Consider the following 20268-nt stretch of genomic DNA (forward strand, 5'->3'; position numbering starts at 1 on the left):
ACAACCCACTCTCACGCTGCAAGAATTATCACCCGGCGTGATGCCGATCATCAGCGTGTTGGCAACCCAGCTCACGCCGTGCATCAAAGCCCCTCGTCCCAGCCCCCACCGGAGAGGACAGGAGGAGGAGGGAGCTGATGTGAAGCTACAGGGATCCACCCCCACACAAAGCACACGGCATCCCATGTCTACAAACAGACCCACAACATCAGCACAAGTTACACCTTACAGAGGGGAGTTAGAGGCGAAGCAGGAGAAAGGTGGGGAGGCTGTGAGAAGGAGCTGAAGATTTCCTTTTTGACAGATGGAGATGAAGGATAAGGGAGTAATGGATGGCAGGGGGAACAAAAATAGAAAGATAGAAAAATCAACTACTTACCAGTTTGGGGCTCTTCTTTGCAGGTGCCACCCCTGTGAAGGTAGACAGAAGAGAAGAGGAGAAGAGAACGTTACCAATGAAGTGACAGTGTTTATTCCATGCTGTAGTAAAGGGATGAAAGAAAAAAAGACAGATAACGCAGACTCCAAAACAATGTCACAACTAGCCCGGCTCTTCTATCCCTCGTCTCCTTCTCCCTCCTTTCCCTGCTTTTGCTTCCTTTGCTCGCCCATCCACGGCTGGTTGTTTGAGGAGCAATGAAGGGAGGGAGGGGAGCGTAGAGGCAGGCAGCGCGATCTATCTGCATCACTGCCGCGGCCAGCGCTCGACTTGACTGCTGCAGCGGAAGAGTGGGGCCAGCCCCGAGGGCTTCTCCTCACAGACCCTGGCTAACGGATGGCAATGTCAGCGAGTGTGTGTGGGTTCGAGGGGAGGACAGTGAAGAGTGGAGGAGGAAGGACAGAATCCTGGAGAGCAACAAATCTAGAGATGAAAAGAGAGAGAGGAGCAGAGAGGAGCAGAGAGGAGAAAAAGCGAGCTGTGCTCTGGAGTTCCTGTCCGTAGCATTACCCATGGAGAAGGAGTCCAAGATACTGAACATTAAATTATAGGCAACCGTCAGTTCCCCTCTTACTGAGACCATCTTCCTGTGTCCGCTGAGCGCTGCGCTCCGCTGTCGAAGGCTCCAGCATCTATAGGCAGTTGGCGCGTCCTCCCCGTCTCTCCCTTCCCTGCTGTCTTTTCCTTTTTTTCTCTCTCTCTCTCTCACCTCACTGCACAGTGCCCTCCCTCCCTTTTCAACCCTCAGCATCATCACCCTCCCTCCCTCCCATCCTCTCCCTTGCTCCTCTCTCCCTCCCTCCCTACCTCCCTCCGCCTTAGTCTCCTTCCCACCCCCACATGCTGGTAAACATCCATGTAGCTGAACACAGCAGCAGACAGCTCTGCACACGCATTGCTCCTGACACACATCGTAGTTTGATGAAGGTGTGACAGGCGGCACGCGTGAAATAAAGTGCTGTATGAAGTTATGGAAATGAGAGTGGGAGAAGGAATGCATCCAAACAAAGAGAAGATGCAAGACTGGTTTTGAGTGTGTGTGTGTGTGTGTGTGTACACCTTTCTAATGCTTAAAATTCAAGAATGAGTGGTGTATAGACACACGGCTCACACACAGCTCACACACAGCTCTGGCACACAAAACATGAGTGTAACACATGTACAGCATGAGTGAGACTCAGCAGTGTCTGATCGGAGAAAATGGGCCACAATTGTGTGTCAATCCTTTAGGGAAACTGAGATGATAAGATCAACAGACACGCGCGCACACATGCACACACGCTCTAGTCTTCTTTATCTCTCAGACATCTGGGTTCATTCAAAGCTGACAGCTCCAGCTGTGGTGCGTCTGCAACTTAATTCTTCTCTCCTTCCTCTGCTCTCCTCCCCCTCCTCCTCCTCCTTTTTTACCTTTTTTTCCCAATCAATAGGAATCATTCATTCAGCAGCGTGTAGCCCCCCCCCCCCCCACACACCAAATCAGACACCTATGCATGTCTTGAGGTTAGCATGCTGTCAATCAAAGTGTCATGCTGGCATTTGATTATTATTCATCCATCTACTGCAACTGATCTGCCTATGATGTCTTTCAGTATGTCCCAGCCCTCGCTCTCTCATAGCTTTCAGAGTGTGCTTGAAGCTCCCAAGTCAAAAGGTATTGTGGATGTTTGGGCCAACCTTCAGGCCTAATTACATAGAAGAGGGAGAAAAGAGCGGTGATTGGGCCTGACCTGCACTGACAGCCTGAGTGAGAGAGCGCTGACTAAATCCTCGGCACCTCCGACTCTCAAATAATTGACCACTCCTCCGCAGCTTGTTTTATTCTGCTTACTAATAGTGACGGACTACTCAACCTACGGGGCAGTAAATGCGTATAATGTTTGGTTTTCATGATTAATGATATGTCAACAGATTATTATGAATTCCAGTGAAAACAAAATAATGAAGTAGTCAATAAATGTAATTGCAGAAAAAAAATTGATTGAGCTTGACAAACGTCTCGTTTCACCGTCTGGAGGAAAGAAATCCATGAAGTTCATCAACTTGTTACTCTGGTTGACTTTTGTGCGCACTAGAAATAACAGGCGGTGGAATAAATAAGACTGTACGTTTGAAAGCCATGACACCGAATTCAGCAAAAACTGCTGCCAAAAGACCTCTGGTGTGGATTAATTGTATTCTGCTGAACTCTGCACAGGTTGACAGGACACACAGCGCTCCATGGCTAGAGGCAACAGTTTCCTTCCACAGACAGGAACTGTTGTACCAACCTGGCAGCTCACCAGTGACTAAACGGCAGCCATTACTAAGCAGATTATGTTGTCTGTCCACAGTTCCCGCATGTGTGTGTATCGGTTCCATGTTGCTAGATCTCAGCTGGGAGTGATGGCTTCCAACAGGCAGGTCCATCTGTCACTGCGGCGACAGAGTGCATGGTGACCATAGGGGAACTGACAGACGGTCTCCAGGCAACGGTTGTTGTGGTGACATGCTCACGACGTGTACGGTGAAGGAGTGAAAGGCTCGCATCAGCTGCGATGTGACAGCCCAGCAGAGAATGACTTTATTTAGCTTTCTCTCCACGTGTGCAGGTGTGTTTAAACAGTGGAATTAAATGTGACAGAGGAGCACAACAGGCGGGCAAGAGTGCGCATGTGAAAAGTTGTCGGGAAAAATGTTTTAATGGAGCAGTTTTATCTTGCGATGAATGTCATGGCGCTACATAATCTAAAAAAATCTGAACTGCTAAATTGTCTGTCCTCTGTATTGTGTCTTCCACGGCTTTGAGAGAAAGCAGGGGTGAAATCCCCTCCTCCCACAAATGCACACGTTCACCCAGAGGAGACCCAAGTGCAGATTATCAGCAGAGCATTGTCATGGAAACAAAAGATGGTGCAACGGTGGAGATTTACGACTCGCCCCGGTGGCTGTGAGGGTGTGAAGACGTGTGAGATTGGTGGTGGTGGTGGGGTGAGGGAGCGAGAGGCTCACCTTGTCCCTGTGCAACAGCCGGTGATTCACCGGCTCTAGCCTCCAGCGAGCCAAAAATGAGCAGAGGTGAGTCGTGGGCACCCATAGGCAGGCAGACCGCCTCCCCCCCATCATCATTGCTTTCCAGGACTGCAATGCTGTTCATTATGGTGCCATTGGAATGTGCCGTCAGCAGAATTTTTAATGCAAAGTGGGCAAAAATACAACGCTTCCTGCCCATACAGTCAATTGATTTTCTACTCTTTCTGTGCACAGACTCATCATCAACGTTTATCTCTTTCTAATGGGTGTATACAAGGCTGTCCACGGTATATGGGGGCTTATGAATGTGCATGCCGGTAACTGTAGGGTTTGTTTATGTGGGTTATGTAAGTTCAAGTAATTGTGTTTATGCCTCTCACTGTGTGTTCACAAAGAACACTGATCTGTGGAGTGCTTTTTGACAGGAGGCATTTACAAGCTGTCTGTGCTCTTGCCGACCATTATGCCAATAAGAGCCATGTAGCATGGCATTGATCCACTTGGTGTTTTTACCCTCTTTAAAGGTGCATGCCCAGAGAGGAAAAAAACCCAACAGGAAAACACACATTTCAACCTGTCTGTCTTCAAGGGGACAATAAATCTTCTTCAAACTGCACTTAAAGGCAATGAGGGGAAACGCAAACAAGTACAAACGAGAGCAAGTACACCCTCTTGTGCTTTAACGCTATGGATGCTTCGCACATGAAGGCTCCTCAGAGTTTCCCAAGTAGCCATGCAGATAATGTTAAGTCTCTGAGACATCTTTGGGTATTTACCTGTTTATTGAAGGGCAGATAAAGGAAGTCACTGTTCAGGCTAGGGTTCATGAAATTGTTTAACACCACTTGCATTTGTCAGGTTTCGACCTGCCATTTGTTCGTCTACTGGCTGCGTGGGAGGGAAAAAAATGGTCCATCTCTCATTCAGGGGAAGAGGCCTGACTGCCTAGCAGGGACTAATGTGTCACTGCTGATTGATTTGAGTCATGAAGTGGGGGAGAGAGAGGAAAGAGAAGAAAGCGGAGCATCGTGGGGGTTTCTGCGCTGCTGTTTCATCATCTCTCTGATCCTCTGACGTCCGCCCCTTCTCTTTCGTCCACTGCAGCCCTCCATCCCTCCATTTCCTTACATGGCTCCAGGCAGTTGCTGAAAGCAGGCACATCTCACCTTGCTTTCATTGCAGCACCTGCCTGGCCTTACAAACAGGCAAGAAAAATAGAATAGAATGGAGCTCAAGACTCTGCAAATAGGCTTCATTCTTCTACAGATGACCAAGGACACGAGCTGCTGGGCTATTGAGAGGCTGTATCAGAAATTGTGCACCCAAACAATTTCTCTCTGATAAAAGGCTGTGCAGCAGGTGCATGCTTCCCTATGTACAATATAACATTTACTCTTACTTAAATGGAGGACGGGAGAGGAAATTACCGTCTGTGCTACAGCAAGGCATCAGGGGCTGAAATGAATTATGTCATTGCATCAGTAGGGGCAGGCGAAGACAGACATGATGGAAAAATGTGCACATTTAAGCAGTGTAATTAGGCAAATGTAAAGAACGATGTTTCATGAAATACAGACTTGATTCAAGTCATAAATCATGCCCACTTGTATAGGTAATATATCCTAGAGTGCAAAATGTGTAAAATCACATTTGACCTGTGAAACACCAGCCTGTGGATAGGTCTTCCCCTGGGCGAATTAATTTGGCCAAAAAAGATAATTCACATCTAGCTTGTTTACAAAAGCTGTTTTCAGATGTGAATACCAGAAAAAGTCCACACACATTTTCCAGAGTTTGTCACATATGAAGAATGCAGGATTTTTAGCTCAGAAAACTACAGAGCATTCAGGTGAGGGGTGATGCAGGACACAGGATGAAATGAATTCACCATCTTAAGCCTTCTTTTAGTTTTGTCTCCATTACGTAATGTCATCAACATGACCACTTGCTAGCAGTGAATCCTCAGGAGGAGAGATTTTTCTAGGGGGCTGTAGGGAGAAACTCCAGAGAAAGTCCAGAGCCTCTCAGTCAGACATTTGCGTACTCACATACAGCCCCTTGGGGGAATGTCAGCAGATTATCAGGAGTTCAGCGCAGGTCTGAAAACAGCTGAAGATAAAGAGAGCAAGAAAGCAAACCTTCCATAAGATTCACTTGTTTTCGTGGTCCAACGTTTGCACGCTGTTACTCGTGTGGAATGAAAACACACGTTCATATTTTCACACATGCAGACTTGTGGAAACTGCTCTCAGTAGGAGGGGTGAGGGGGCACGCTGCTGTGCATAGCCTCCTTAACGAATGTGTCTTCACGCGCTGATCCTCAGGGATTTGCTCCTGCCTTCATATGGGCGAGCAGGGTTGAATCTACATACCAGCAGTGGGGGGTAGAAACAGAAAAAGAGGGATAGAGGGGTGGATCTGCATCAATTAAGACTGTAGCGGGGGTATTTTCTGTTTCAAATCTTTAATTGGATGCATTACTGTTCCTCTTTGTGGTCCACTGTGTGTGTGTTTGTGTGTGTGTGTGTGTGTGTGTGTGTGCATGCAACCGGTGTTTGCACGGAGAGGAAGAGATTCTTGATGGATGGAAGGAGAGTGAGTGTAAAACGAGAGCACAAGAGAGAAAAAGATGTATGTATATGATAAGCACAGCTGACATCAGGACCCCAATTAGAGGCCAGTGCGCCTCGTTTCTACAGGCGGAGCGAGCCGGGGCAAGAGAGCAGCAAAGAGAGGAAGAGCGAGAGAGTAATTAAGGTACGGCATGTAGAACCTTGGTTCATGTTCTCAAGAGTTGGCATCTGTGAATACATTTGACAACATACACTGCATGTGAACGATTACCAAGGCACTGACACGCAAGAGAGGGCACGATGCAAAAAAAGTCCCCATTCAAAACGGAGAAATCCAAAATGTGTGGGAGGAGGAAATAGCACTTACACTTCCTTGAGCCCTGATATCTGTTTATTTCATCAACTAATTTATTCGGAAGGTACAACTACAATAATTCTCTATTTCACTTCTTAAAAATGCAACACACTAGCTGCTTGAATGGTTTTGATCTGTCAATATTGTACATGCCCAAACAATAGATAAAATTAGCACTTAAGCAATTTGTCCATGAATCAATTTGTCCCGAAGTCATAAAGCTAATCAGTTGTATTTAATGATTACAGCTGTTATTATTTACTAAGCACAGAATTCTGCTTAGTGTCAGATTTAATGGACCGCAAATGGAAAATCTTTGTGTTTTACACATCTGAACAATGATGAATTATTCCCAGGGAAAAACGCTTTATCTCACAATGTTAAAGAAAGTGAAAATATCCTGGAACCACAGCAATATGTAATCTTTTCTGATCTGTACTGCATCCTTCCACCAAGTTTCATGGAAATTCGCTCTGTTGTCTTCATGTAATCTTGCTTACAAGCAAAAAACTGAACAGGGGTGAAAAAACATAACCTCCTTGGTGGAGGTTATCAGCAACCAGGAACAATTAAACTGACTTTAATGTTTGTTTCCTGTGTTTGTATGTTTCTTAGTCTACTGGCCCCCTTCACAGTAATCTGTATTTATGATGAAAAAAAACAATCATGCTGGTACAATTAAATTAGTTCCATATAGATTATCATCCTCCATACCTTTGTGTTTTATCTTAGTGCCATTCCTCCTGTCTGCAGCTATCAGAGCCAGTCACTGTGCTCACACACAGCACAGCTAAACTGCCATCTGCTTTATTGACAGCCCATGATGATGCTCTATAACTTTATGGGCTTGTGTATACTAAAGGGGGTTGTGAGTGTGTGTGTGTGTGTGAGTAGGTAAGACAGAGCGAGTGACAGAATGGAGAAAGACAGATACAAATTGGGGTGAAGTACCAAGTGAAGAGAAAGACAGAGATTCAATGCAAGAATACAATGTGACTTAGCTGCTGTTCATCTGACCAATATCCCTTTAACAGCTCTAAGCTCTCAACCTTACTGTGGTTATAACTGCGCTGTGCACATACAAAGACAAAAAAACCTTTATGGTTATTTTAATTTAATAAGCCCCAAAGCAAGCTATGGACAGCCTGACAGAGAAAATGGTCCAATTACTAGTAACACACAGTGCGTTTAGAGCTCTGAAGATCTGAGAGTCTGAGGGGGATTGGAGAGAAAATACAGAAATTCAATCATTTCAGTTCTATCCTCCATTCACGGTTGCTTTGTTTTCATTTAATGCAGCGTCTGCTTGCCAGTGATTTTCAGTCAGGAGCTGTGACAAAAGCCAGGTGGGGCACGTTCAATAGCAGCATTCATACGTCGGTGCATTGTTTCTGCAGCGCTGACATTGACCAGTGAAAATGTCTGTCAACAGCAAAATGTCACCGTCTTCAACTCAGTCGGGGAAGCAGGTGGGTGGATAAAAGCAAGCCAGCCCCATCAGTAGTCTTTAAACAGACGCTAGCATGGGTGTACGCTAAAAGCCAAAAAAAATAAACTAGACATGTTCTCAACAAACAAACAGCGTGAGACAGACGGGAAGAAAAGAAATGATTCACACTCTCTGACCTGAAACAGCAACTAAACCAGAGTTGTATTTCCTGTGTTTACCCTTCTTTTCATAGTACCTCCATCTACCCTTTTAACTTTTGTCTGCCTCCTTCCCATCGCAAAACAGCCATAATGTTCTGACTGTCGATGCCATTCTGCCTAAACACCTCCCTCGCTCTTCCTACTTCACTTTCAGCCATGTCCTCAAGTCTTTTTTCAACTTTCTTATTTCCTCTATCTTGCCTCTTTTGCCTCCAACCTCTATTTACGTAAATAGATTAATATGTATGTCAATAAAACAGCTCTATGTGAGCTGGAGCAGCCTGTAAGGCAGAGGCCTATTATTTCTTGTCTACTGCATCAAGCAGATACATGTGAGGTTTGTTCTGTTTTGCAGCACTTCAACATACGGAAACATAAATCAGAAAGTGCCATATAACCTGTTTCCTCCACCTCCCTTATCGCCATCTGGTCTGATTATTTACAATATAAAAGGTGAACGTACTGACACAAAGCAGATGCTTAAAGAGAGATCGGGCTGCACTCACCTCTTTGCACCAGCATGGTGACCTCTTTGCCTTTAGGACACTTGCTGAGCATGTCGACCACCTGGTTGTGAGACATGCTCTGCACGTTTCTCTTGTTCACCTCCACGATGATGTCCCCCTCCTTGAGGCCACGGCAGCGAGGGTAGTCCACGATCTGCTTCACCCTCTGCCCCCCTCCTCCAGGACTGTCAGCGATGGTGAAGCCGAAGCCCTTGTCTCCTTTCTCCATGTGTACGGTGATGAGCTCCGGTTGCGTAGCGATGGATGAGGCCAGAGTGACCACGTCGCTGGGGTAGCCATGCTGGGAGGAGGTATCGGAGGCCACCTCAGCTGAAGGGCTGTGGGATCGCGGTAGGCCATTGAGGGGTGCACCGCCGTTGGTCGAGACGTTGTTGTTCTGACTGCCGTGGCTAGATGGGGAGTCGTAGCTTTTTGGGGCCTCCTGGCCGTTGACAATGATGGGATCTTTGTTTTCAAGAATAGCCACTGAGGTAACCAGGCTGGTGTTGGGATCATCGGGATCAAAGGGGAGTGGGTAGCCACGGCACAGCTCCAAGTTGACCATGGAGCCAATGGGGATGGACTGGAAGATCTTTACAACTTGGGCATGGGTGTAGCCAAGTACACATGTATCGTTGACGCTCACGATTACATCACCTTAGAGGAGGAAGGACAAGTTTAGTAAAGCATTATCTGTATTCTGCCAAAGTTTCACTAAGCAGTCCTTTTCTTGGTAAACTTTAAATTCAGTACACCCACCTGTCTCCATCTTGCCATCGAGTGCTGCAGGCCCATCTAGGACGAGGCTCTTTATCTGCAGGAACTCGTCCGGCTCGTCGCCTCCTACGACAGTGAAGCCGAACCCCCGACGACTCTTTTTCAGCTTGGTATTGATGAAAGTCCCCTTCAGCTCGGATCGGTTCCGAGTAAAGAAAGGTTTCCCTCCTGAACACACAGACACAGATCATTAACTTTAGACTGGTAGACAGATGTAACAGAGCAAACTGAGTTAAGAAGCTCTGGATTCTGTTTGTTCAATACTGTCATTAATCAAAACATTTACGTTTCATTGTCTGTGCCCAATGCAACTCAATTAAGTAAGAGTAAGGTCATGGCTACGGGCCATTATATAGTGATCGCTCAGATGACACAACATGACTCACAATGGATTAGAAGGTAATCTGAAACACTAGAAGAAAATGGAGGTAATCCCTTGTGTAAAATCCCAATCAATCCTACCCATTCAGGGCCAAGTTTTCTGGGCTTCAGCCACTGCTAACCTTAATCAATGATACTGGCTCTCTTGTTAGGACTGTTATTAGTAGTGGTTCTATTTGGCATCTACATTTAAACTTAATGGTACTACTGGCCGGAAATTCTTCGTAAGATGCTTGTAGAGGATACTGTACTGATTAAGGTAATATTGATCCTTTAAAAGTGCATAAGTCAAAAGCAGGGTTCAAAACAGCAATCAATTCTCCAAAGAGGACACAAAGTATAAATACAAAAAAAACCCATGATGCTGCAAATTAAATTATACTATTTTCTATTGTCACCTTTACTTAGATGAGTTTTCAACCAAGTTGACATACATATGCACATAAGAGATGGTTCTGCATTGATAACTAGCTGCCGATTTTATTCAACACTGGTTGCGAAGGTTTAATTAACAGATTTCTCCATTAAACACATTTCAGAGTGCTGTAAAGCCATGAGAAGTACTCAGACAGGGCAATCCAAACCCAATTACTCAGCCTCCCTTCCTTTCTTCTTGCTTTTTTCCTACCTCATTATGTATCATTAAGAATACTAGCAAGAGAGATAGGAGATGTTATCACTCTAAATCGAAAAAAAAAGGAGTGGGGTATTCACGACTGCGAGTGAGACGAATCAGGAATTGAATACATGGAAGAGGAGCCACATACACACAGAAAATGATTTCACATAAATGAGTTCATACTTCACAAAAATGAATGAGTTGTTGATTGAGGTGAAGGGAAGACGCAGGCAGAACAAAGATAAGAGGAAGAAGGGGGTGAAGAAGAAGGGACCACAGAGGAATGTGTTTGGTGACCCGCTGGACCACATTAGGTGATGGCAGCGCTACAGTTTATGCATTCAATGAAACATGCATTACCACTGGACTCAGTTGGTGTCCTTGTGTTTCTGTAGTTTTGTGCATTGTGTGTGTGTGTGTGTGTGTGTGTGTGTGTGTGTGCAGCGCCTTTGAATAGCATTTTTCATAACAGGCGAGATGCAACAAAACTGCAAGCTGAAATGGCAGCTTTATCCGCCAGGGATCCACAGATGTAAGAACAGACCAGGAAGCAGGAGAAACATGAAAGCCAAAGAGTGAGATAAAGAGATTTCAAATGATGACTTTCTCTGGAGGAATGTCAAGGCCCAGGACTGCACAGAACAGTAAAGTCAGGAGGTGGGGAGAGACAGAGATAGACAAAGATGGAAAAGATGAAGAGATGGACAGAACCAACAATTGAATCAAAGCAGAGAGAGAGGTGGGGGGGAGAAAAAAAGACAAAAGACAGCAAGACGGCCAATGTGAGCTATAAAATAGAGAGATCGATGAGGTAGAAAGGAAAAGGCAGCTGATAGAGCAACGAGGGAGAGTAAGAGGGGGAGACAGGGTGAGGCAGTTAATTCTCTGGCATGGCTGCGCTAATTAGACGAGCTGCTCGTGGGAGGCTGGTATAAAAGGAGCTGGCAACAAGGAGAAGAAGAAAAAAACACAGTAACGGCGAGACACTGTGTCTGTAGGTGTGAGCGCTGGTATATGACGGGTGAAATCAGGCCATTATTTGATCCGAAAATTGGAACAACATGAGAGAGGTTCCAAGAGAATCAGCATGTGGCCACAGTAAACACAGAGGGAGCACATATTTAAAATAAAACCGCGCCGGGCACCATCACATCCAGTGTGTTGGTACAAAAATACAAACATGGCCTTAAGTGCTCTGTTGGAAAAAAAAAGTCTACAGTACATAACCAGTGAGTTGAATTCTACTTTACTTATTATGAATATATAATGAAACGTATACAGGGAGCTGCTTTACAATGTCAATTCTTAACTGGTCTTCCATCATGAAAACTCAAACATGGCCTGAGGCAACAGCTCAAGAAAACACACTTCATTGTACGAGCTGAATTTGGTTTGACTCGTAATAAGTCCCTCTGGGTAGCACGGCACAGAAACAGCAAAGTAATGAATAATTCTATTTTCACATGGTTTTCAGGCTTATAGTGTATAGATGCAAACCATACGTTTTTGTCCCATGGCGTTGGGGACTGTGGGTGCTGTCTGAGGGTCCCTGTAGGTCTCCTGGTGGTTGGCAGCATAGCTGGCCAGAGGGGCACCGGCCAATGTCGAGTCCTCGATCCATTCTGCAACAGCAAAAGGCACATGTTCTCTGGTTCGGGTCTAGACAGGTGCATAGCTGCCCTACTTGTGGAAGCAACCAGGGCTAAGGACTCTGGGACACGGTGGCCTACTGTGCTGCGTGTTTGGGACAAAGCCAGTCAGCGTCATTTGAAGCTAGAGATGCAAATGGAGCTTAAAATTTTCTGTGTCAGATATACGCCCTAAGTTCTAAAAACCTACAGCGAGCAAGAAGTGGATATTGTTCAAAACGCTCAACTACCCACAGATCATGTGAGACCAACATAGTTTCACTTCTAATGAGAGTAAGAGTAAACGCAGGTTGAATTGGTCACATAAACTTCACTAAGCGTTTTAACACTGTTTCATGTCGCCCAAAAAACAAAAGAAGGTGTGTGGAAATAGAGGAACCCATTAATTCATAATGGCCACCTTCTTTGATAAATCACCTTGTTGCAGCATCACGGCACCGATCGCACTGCAGCCTTCATTTATATTCTTAACAGTGAGGTGGAATCAATGCAGAGGTGAAAAAATGGTAAAAACCCTGCTTGAAGGTATTGAGTTATTCCTTTTTTTTTTAAAGAGAGACGGAGGAGAAAAGTCAGCAGGTAATCGAGCGGAATCAAATGATTTCTGCTGAATGTGCAGAAGCTGGAGCATGATAGGAGAATCCCCTTGTGGGCTGGCCTGCATTTACAATTAATCTCTCTGCGGGATGTCTGTGAATGAATTTGAGACAGGAAGCAGGAGTGGGTTAAGAGCCCCTTTTAGACAGCCTGTTACAGGCGGGAATGTTACACCTTTATTCGTCCTCGCCATTTGGTATAAAAAGTTAAAATACTGAATGGGTGGAGAACTGCTGTTCATGGAGCCATCTCAACATCTGTATTAACATAAAAAGCTGATTTGGCAATGGGTTCAGTGTGTTGGCAGTGTTTATTTCAGTGTAAACAAAATAAACCTGGCATAATAGTCTTTACAGCAATAAAGTGGGGTCTCTATTTTTATAAAGCCCCATTTCCACTGGTCAAAAAACCTGCAAACATCCACTACTTCACTTTGCATTTAGTCAAATGACTCTGCAGTAGACATTGGTTTTATTGAAACATGACACCCAGGTGAACACGCTAATTTCTTCTTTATTTTGCTAGTGTGGATGCTGACGCTGCACCTTACTGGCAATGGGGAAGGAATCAATTCCCTTTTTAAGAGGGTTTACTCGCATTTATAAAAGCTGTGTCTAAGGCAGAGGCCGTCACAAGCAGTTAAAGAGGTATAGGGACTGACTAAGGTTGAGTTTCGTAGCAAGAGACTTCTTAGGGAAAGCGACAATATTAGTTTTGTTAATGTCAACACACTCCTTTTTAAAAGGACAGAAATCAGAAAGAAAAGAAGACTCTTTAGCGGGCAAAGCATTTTCAGTTGCAGCGAAACTTACCTGTTTTCTCCTTGGGGAGAAAAAGCTTTTAAAGTTATTACCACAAACAAGTATCAGAAGACAGCACAGAAAACAGAAATCAACCTCAAAAAGGCTGCGCGGTACAGCCGCAAATAATAGTTATGCCTTTATGGAAGAGCACTTAGCAAATCATAGGCAGTAGCAGGCAACATCAAGTCATACTGTAGCAGTAATTGGAATAAAGACAAACACAGTCTCTCGGTCTCATACAGACACATATGCAGACGACTCAGTCACACACATGAACAGAAAGAAAGGAAATGACGCCCTTAGCGGGGGCTTGTGAACAAACCTCGGATGTAGCGCTCACCTTCAGGTGGCTGCTGGCTTTGCGGCAGAGGCTGCTGCTGCTCCAGCTGCCTGCGCCTTTTAGCCTCCAGCACTGGATTCTCATACTGGGTCTTCCTGTTAATATGACTTTGGGATGGTGAAAGCAGGGACGAGCAGACAGAGGTATGGGATGAGTGACAGAGGGAGATGAATAATAAGAAAGAAAACAAGAATACAAAAGAGGATGTAGGACAAGAAGTGAATATCAGCGTGAAAGTGGAGCGCAACAGGGAGGGAAGACAGACAGAGAAGAGGAGGAATAAGAGAAGAGAGAGGGGGAGAGAAGGTCAAGAGAGGGAGGGGAGACATGGCGATAAGCTTTGATCAATAGCGGCACAATACACACGCATCCGTCCACACAAAACTCCTGTCTGAGACATGCACTACACAATCCCACACAGATCACGTCACATAAATCCCATTGTGATGATGGCTTAATTCACATCAACTACAAACACCTCTCATGTCACACACAAGCCCTGGGGGAGATTTCCTACTAAGCTACCAGAACCCAAACCAATGACACCTGAAAGCACCACATTATACAGCAAATGAGGGAAATGGTGAATAATGCATATTAGAAAAAAATAAATGCAGGAAAAAAATAAAAATGCTGTGAGCCTGCAAGTGCTGCTTTGAACATATAAAATGCATGAAATATATTCATATTAATGATGAATCCCAGGTTCTTCACACAAGATGAGATGCACACATATGCGCACACCCACCACACGCGCTTGCTGCATGTTTTCCCAAATGGTAATGACACAAACAAAATGGCCCACATTTTCCAGTCTACAAAAGAGCGGAGGCAAAAATCATGCTGCTACGTCTTCCTGCAGAACCGTACATACATTAGAGCAGCTCCAATTTACAGTGAGGTCAGGAGTTTCTTTTGTTGAGACTGAAAACATGTGAGAGCATTCTACATATGTGCAAAAACAAAAAATGCAACAATTTCCTCATATTTCTGAATGCCTGCGTGCACACCGCCACCGTTCAAGCGTCCTTTTGTTGCACAGTGCACGTCACTTACTCAACATAGTAGACCCCATACACTGGATCGTCTATTTTCTCCCATCCTGGTGGAAGTTCTGAAAAAGAAGAGAGAGAAACACAATGAGAAAGTGAGACAGAGGAAACGAGGGAAACTAGAGGCTGTGAAGTAGCTGGAGGCCATCTATGGAGCCATTAGTGCCACGGCCAGTGGAGACCTTTTGCCTCCCCATTGTGCCTCCCTGTCAGTCAGTCTGCAGGGCCAGAGTGACTCAACAGCTTCACAGGCTTTCTGATTTACCCCCCCCACCCCAACCCGTCCCTTCACACTGCTGACATTTCCCCACATCAGATAAGAACAGAGCAAGGCCCCCCCTTCGGCTCAGATGAATAAATGGATGAAAGGAGGTGGGAGAAAGGAGTGATGAGGGGTCAGAAAGAAGGAGGCACAGAGGACAGAAAGGGGAGGGAGGGTCAGGTGAAGGTAAGAATGGGGGGAAACTACAGGAGGGAAGGATGAACACTTCAGGCTACATTCATAAAACTATGTTTTCGTTTGACAATGGCATTGTCAGAGTAAAAAGATCTTTGTCCACACAAGCGTTTAGGCAAAGACCAAGAGAGAGAGAGAGGTAGAGCTGAATGAATCTCATGCAGCAATGTAATGAAAGTATTGATCATTATGTGATGATCAGTGTTGATACACCGGAAGTGGTCTGGTGTGATCTGATCGCTATCTGATCCGAGTGCATTCACACCTGGATTTAGAGCTGTCCGCTTGTGGTTGGGACCACAAAAGCCACATGTTAATACCAGGCGTGTACGGAGCCTATGACTTGTCTGAAAACCTGCGTCATCCGAGGAGGGTGGCATTTTAAAGGAGCTGCTTTCTCAAAGTGACGTAAGAGCAAATGTGCTCGCAGGAAGAAAAAGTGAAATTCAGTCTAATTACCGCTGATTAGTAAAAAAGATATAAATATGACTGGGGGCCACTTAAGCACTGTGTAATTGCCCAATGGAGCAATCTCGTTGTGTTAGTGGTGTGTGCCAGAGAGAGTAATGCCATTATCTCCAACAGAACCATCTGATTCAGTTCTGTAGTCTGATTACAGCGGAATTGATTATTGGCCAGCCTCCGACTAGATAATGTCAGAGGCTTCTAATTGGTTACAAACACAGATTGTCCAATAATCCTCTCCTGTGATGTATACATTTTACATACTATTACCCTCAGCCAATTAGGCCTCACCCTGTGTGCGTGTAGATGGTAATTACAACCATCCAGCCTGGAGAGCCTCCCTCTGCTTTCTAATGAGGTGGGCCCTTGGTTGGAGTGGAGTCAGCGACAGAGGCAATAAAAATGCTGCTGGATGGGAAGGTTTAATCTGTCTGTATGTGACACACATCATACCACAGCCTACAGTGTGTATGACGGTTTGCAGCACTGTCAGTTATTTAGAGCAACCTAAAGATGAATCTGCAAACACAGCTGTCAATGTGATGCTTCAAATCAAGCTGCTATTATTCCAGATTTCCTTCACCTCTTCAAAGTAAGAAAGCTCATGCAGCTGGAAAGCAATGCAAGGCTAGAGCTCTGGTGTTGTTATAACAGGGTGAACCCATGGAGCAGGCGTGGTGAATTTTCATTCAGATGTTTTGATCTGGAACATTAAATGGAAAGTGGTCCCATCCCGCCTTGTGCAAAAATTTTAATCACCCACTTGATTTCACACTGCACTAGTTCCGCTCCTTGAGGAGCACCAGTGTGTGTGGCGTCTGTGAATGTGTGTGTGAGAGAAAGAGAGAGCGAGTGAGAGCACCTAGAGGGTGTTTGGTGCTGCAACCATCTTGACAGCGTGGTTTACATTTCAGCATGTGGAAACACAAATGAGTGAGAGATCTGTCGCTCATCACACTGTGTTTTCTTCTTCACCCGTCCCCCTCCATTCACGTCCCACCTTCCTCTGCGTATTTTGAATTCCAGGGGAAGTCAAGTGTGAAGAATTACATGTTCAACTGTTTGCATCGCGTTCTCTTGGTACAGTGCAGTGATTGATTTCTCTTGAGTAAGCCAGTGCTACAGAGGGAGACAGACGTGTCTGTGTGTGTGTCTGTGTACACATATGTGCTGGTGTTCACAAAAAGTCCTCAGAGTGCTGAAGTTAATTGCGTTTTGTTGCCCACCTGTATTGTATTTTGCTGATCGATAATTATTGAACATGTTCATCCAGTCGAGGGTCTGTGTTATGAAGACAGGGGAGTGGTCATATCTGATGATAGCAACATGGCAGCGGTTTAAATGCCAATCAAAGCCAGCTTTTATTTCTCTCTTCCACTTTCATCTGTCTGTCGCTGGCAAAAATGGTTATTTTTCTCTGTAGGTTTCACTTTTCATATTATATCTAGCCATTTGTCTCATTTTAGATTTAAAAAAAATTAATGCAGCTTTTGCCAGAAATGAAAAAATATAATCAGTTATGATACATAAACAGGGTGGCATGAGTTGAAAGAATACCCTTAAAACCTTAAAAATCTAATTTTACAAAACTGAAATGATTGAATATCAAGCTGACACACTAGTTTTCGAGGAAATGCCATTATCCCACATAACAATAGCAATATGCATTCATAAAAAGATATACTGTATACCTCAAGCTTCACACACACACAAAGGGCTAAAGTAAATCATTAAGCAGCTGTGTTCTCTGATGCAATGACGTCATTCATTAGCAGAACCTATTGGAGCAGGACACAGTCTCCAGACACCATTTATCCTACACAAGTGGCCACGCTGCTGTGTCTGATAGATTAGTTAGTGTCCTGATGGGAGTCGGGGAGGGAAAGGGACCTGTTGCTATCTGGCTCAGACAGACACCCATTAGGAAATCATCATTATAAGAATCTTCTCTGGATCAGCCATCATCTTTTATGCATGAAATGATGCTCTGTTGATGTGGGAGTGTACTCCGTGTGTGTGGCTAAGTTGACAGTTGCGTGTAAAGTCAGTTTTCCGTCTGCGCCACATACTGACGGTAGGCTAGATAAAGGTCATGCCTCTGATAGTATTATGTCTCGTTTCTACATGATTAGAGTCAATGTCATAGTCACCTCTCACCAACTGTCAGTCACGCTAGTGGTGGTGTCGTGGATGTGCGTATTAATTGTCGTCACTCCATTATCTTTAATTAACCATTTCAGCCTCAGCAACGTAACTTTCACTTTTGTTTTAAATGTGTGTAAACCAAGGTGACACTGTTTATGGGATGACATTTTAAATGCTCATGTACATGTAATAGGGTGGAGTAAAAGATAAGGTGCTTACCTAGGTCATTGTCCAGCTCCTCTGTGTGCACCCCCTCTGCTCAGAGAGGATGAACCCCGCAGCACCACAGGATCATTGGAGGAGCGAAAGAGAGGAGGGAAAATGTTAGTTAGATGCAATAATAACATGTGGCCACAGGGTGGCAAGAGTTAATCAAGCATGAGCCTCAGCCTCATGTAATGATCCATGTTGATAAAAATCATCAGGTTTGAAACAACAGTGAAGAGCTGATGAACAATTCTATTCAACCAGATTGATGGAATCATTAGCAGCAATAAAACCATTTAGAAGTTTTAATTATGAACATGTCTGGATGTCTTACGAGAGGAATTTACATCTATTTGCACAAATCACACACTTCATTTAAATACTCCATGTATATCTCATGTGTCTGCATTACAGAGTGTATGGTCTCAAGTTGTTTATTTCCATCTGTAGGTTCCCCCTCAGTGTGCGTCTGGGAGAGCAATACTTTTTAGTGCTAGATGATGGAGCCATCACTCCTCAGAGCTGTGGGACAAACAGCGGAGAGAAGGAGCATGACAGAGCCGTGCCTCCTATTAACTGCTCGCCATTTTCTGTGACCCAACACCGACACCTAAGGGCCACTGGGGGAACCAGCACTGTGTGGTCATATCTGATTTTTATAAAATCACAACTTTATGAAACTAGAGACAAGAGAAGGTATCTCCTGTCAGCCAAACATGGCTGGGTCTCTAATTTCTGGTGTAAATAAAGGACTGAATACATGAGTGGAGTTGGAAGAGTACAAGGAAACCATGGAAACCATGGAATTTGAAAGGTTTTTGCAAGAACAAACATAAGGGTTATTATGCTGTCACGTAAACGTACCATCATCTTCACATTCTTCCAGGGGTTTCTGAGGCTTGTCCAGGCACCGAGGGTCTATCCAGGAGGTGGTTTTTGTATTGTGGCTAAACAGAACATACAAGAGTAAAATGAAATGGCCGTAACGCAAATACTGCGGGAAAGACATCTGTTAAAAACAGGCACATAGAGAGAAAGATGCTGACAGAAGCTAAATATCGTAGTAGAATTTTTAAATACAGATTTTCTGGTTTAACCTGAATCAGCAGATGTGAGGAAGTGGACCACTTCATCATTAACATTGAAACCAACAGCATTATTTGTGCTCGTGTGACATAACTGTTCCATAAAAACCTTCAATTGAGAAAAATATAAGGTATTACAGAGCCGAGTCATTAATAGTTTTAAATAATATCTTCTAACACTGTGTGTGTATCATTAAGTCTGACTTTATCTTTTTTAGAGTGTGTGTGTAAAATCGCTGCAGTGAAGGTAACTGCCCACTGTGCACTGGAGATCACTTGCAAAAAACAATTCACTTTCAAACTTCCATTTCCAAATGATATCCAGAGTGGAGGTTAGGATCCCACAGATGTGGGAAGTAATCGGTCCGATGGCTCTAAAAATATAAATAATGCACTGACACCTGTGCGTAATGCTGCCTAATGGATGCACTGGCGCTGATAGAGGAGAGCATGAATGGAAGGATGAGGAGGAGACGAGTTTTCAGAGATCACAAAGATGTTCCTGTTCCATGATGATGACTCATCAGTCCATTCTATAGATCTGTGATCTTGGAACTTTGTGCTGAATTGAGTCCAGTATTACACAGACCGACCTGACGGAACCGAAGCATCCCAGTACAAACACATTTATGGTTGAATGTGAGTGTAGAGGGCAGAATATGAGGCAGTATCACATACGCGTGTTTCCAGGTGGACTGTGATTTATAAAAGGAACATTGCCTTCCGGTGCGTGCACACAGTTTTATAAATCTGAATCTTTTTTTGCATACGCTGTTTATGGCTTTTGTGCGCACGTACACTTTAAGCATGAATCCTTCACACTGTTTTATAAAGGAGGACCCAGGTCACTGGGAACTGCTTTTATCTCCACAACTTTATATCTTAAAACTTAAACTGTCCTGAATCTTGTTCACTTACAGGTCTGACGGTAGATGGTATAATCCAAGTACACTACAAGAATTCCCTCCATTACCTTCACTAACTTTATATGTTCAGACTTTCTGACTTGTGTTAAAAGCCTTAATACTTTATCTAAACTTATACACTTTATATACAGAATTATATGTACACATGCATGCAAACAATTCTGTAAAAGATCACCTCTTTTGAACTGTCAAGACATTCAGACTTAAGACTCCAGTTAAAGCAGGGCCCA

At 44.4% G+C, this 20268-nt stretch overlaps 1 protein-coding gene across 11 annotated transcripts in view; it reads right to left on the reverse strand.

The window, feature by feature from the left end:
• magi1b (membrane associated guanylate kinase, WW and PDZ domain containing 1b) overlaps window positions 1-20268 on the reverse strand; it is a 132425-nt gene that overhangs the window by 25541 nt on the left and 86616 nt on the right. For 9 of the 11 annotated variants that reach the window (XM_069511186.1, XM_069511152.1, XM_069511157.1 and 6 more), the window contains exons 6-13: window positions 18892-18974; window positions 18040-18075; window positions 14758-14815; window positions 13684-13808; window positions 11815-11934; window positions 9295-9480; window positions 8536-9192; window positions 380-411 (exon numbers count right to left, since the gene is read on the reverse strand). In XM_069511186.1, the coding sequence (XP_069367287.1) occupies window positions 380-411; window positions 8536-9192; window positions 9295-9480; window positions 11815-11934; window positions 13684-13808; window positions 14758-14815; window positions 18040-18075; window positions 18892-18974 (1297 nt within the window). The remainder of the gene's footprint in view (window positions 1-379; window positions 412-8535; window positions 9193-9294; window positions 9481-11814; window positions 11935-13683; window positions 13809-14757; window positions 14816-18039; window positions 18076-18891; window positions 18975-20268) is intronic. The other 2 variants (XM_069511166.1, XM_069511198.1) reach the window with 1 other exon arrangement.

Source organism: Paralichthys olivaceus, chromosome 2 (assembly GCF_024713975.1).
Source record: "Paralichthys olivaceus isolate ysfri-2021 chromosome 2, ASM2471397v2, whole genome shotgun sequence".
Classification (NCBI taxonomy): Eukaryota; Metazoa; Chordata; class Actinopteri; order Pleuronectiformes; family Paralichthyidae; genus Paralichthys; species Paralichthys olivaceus.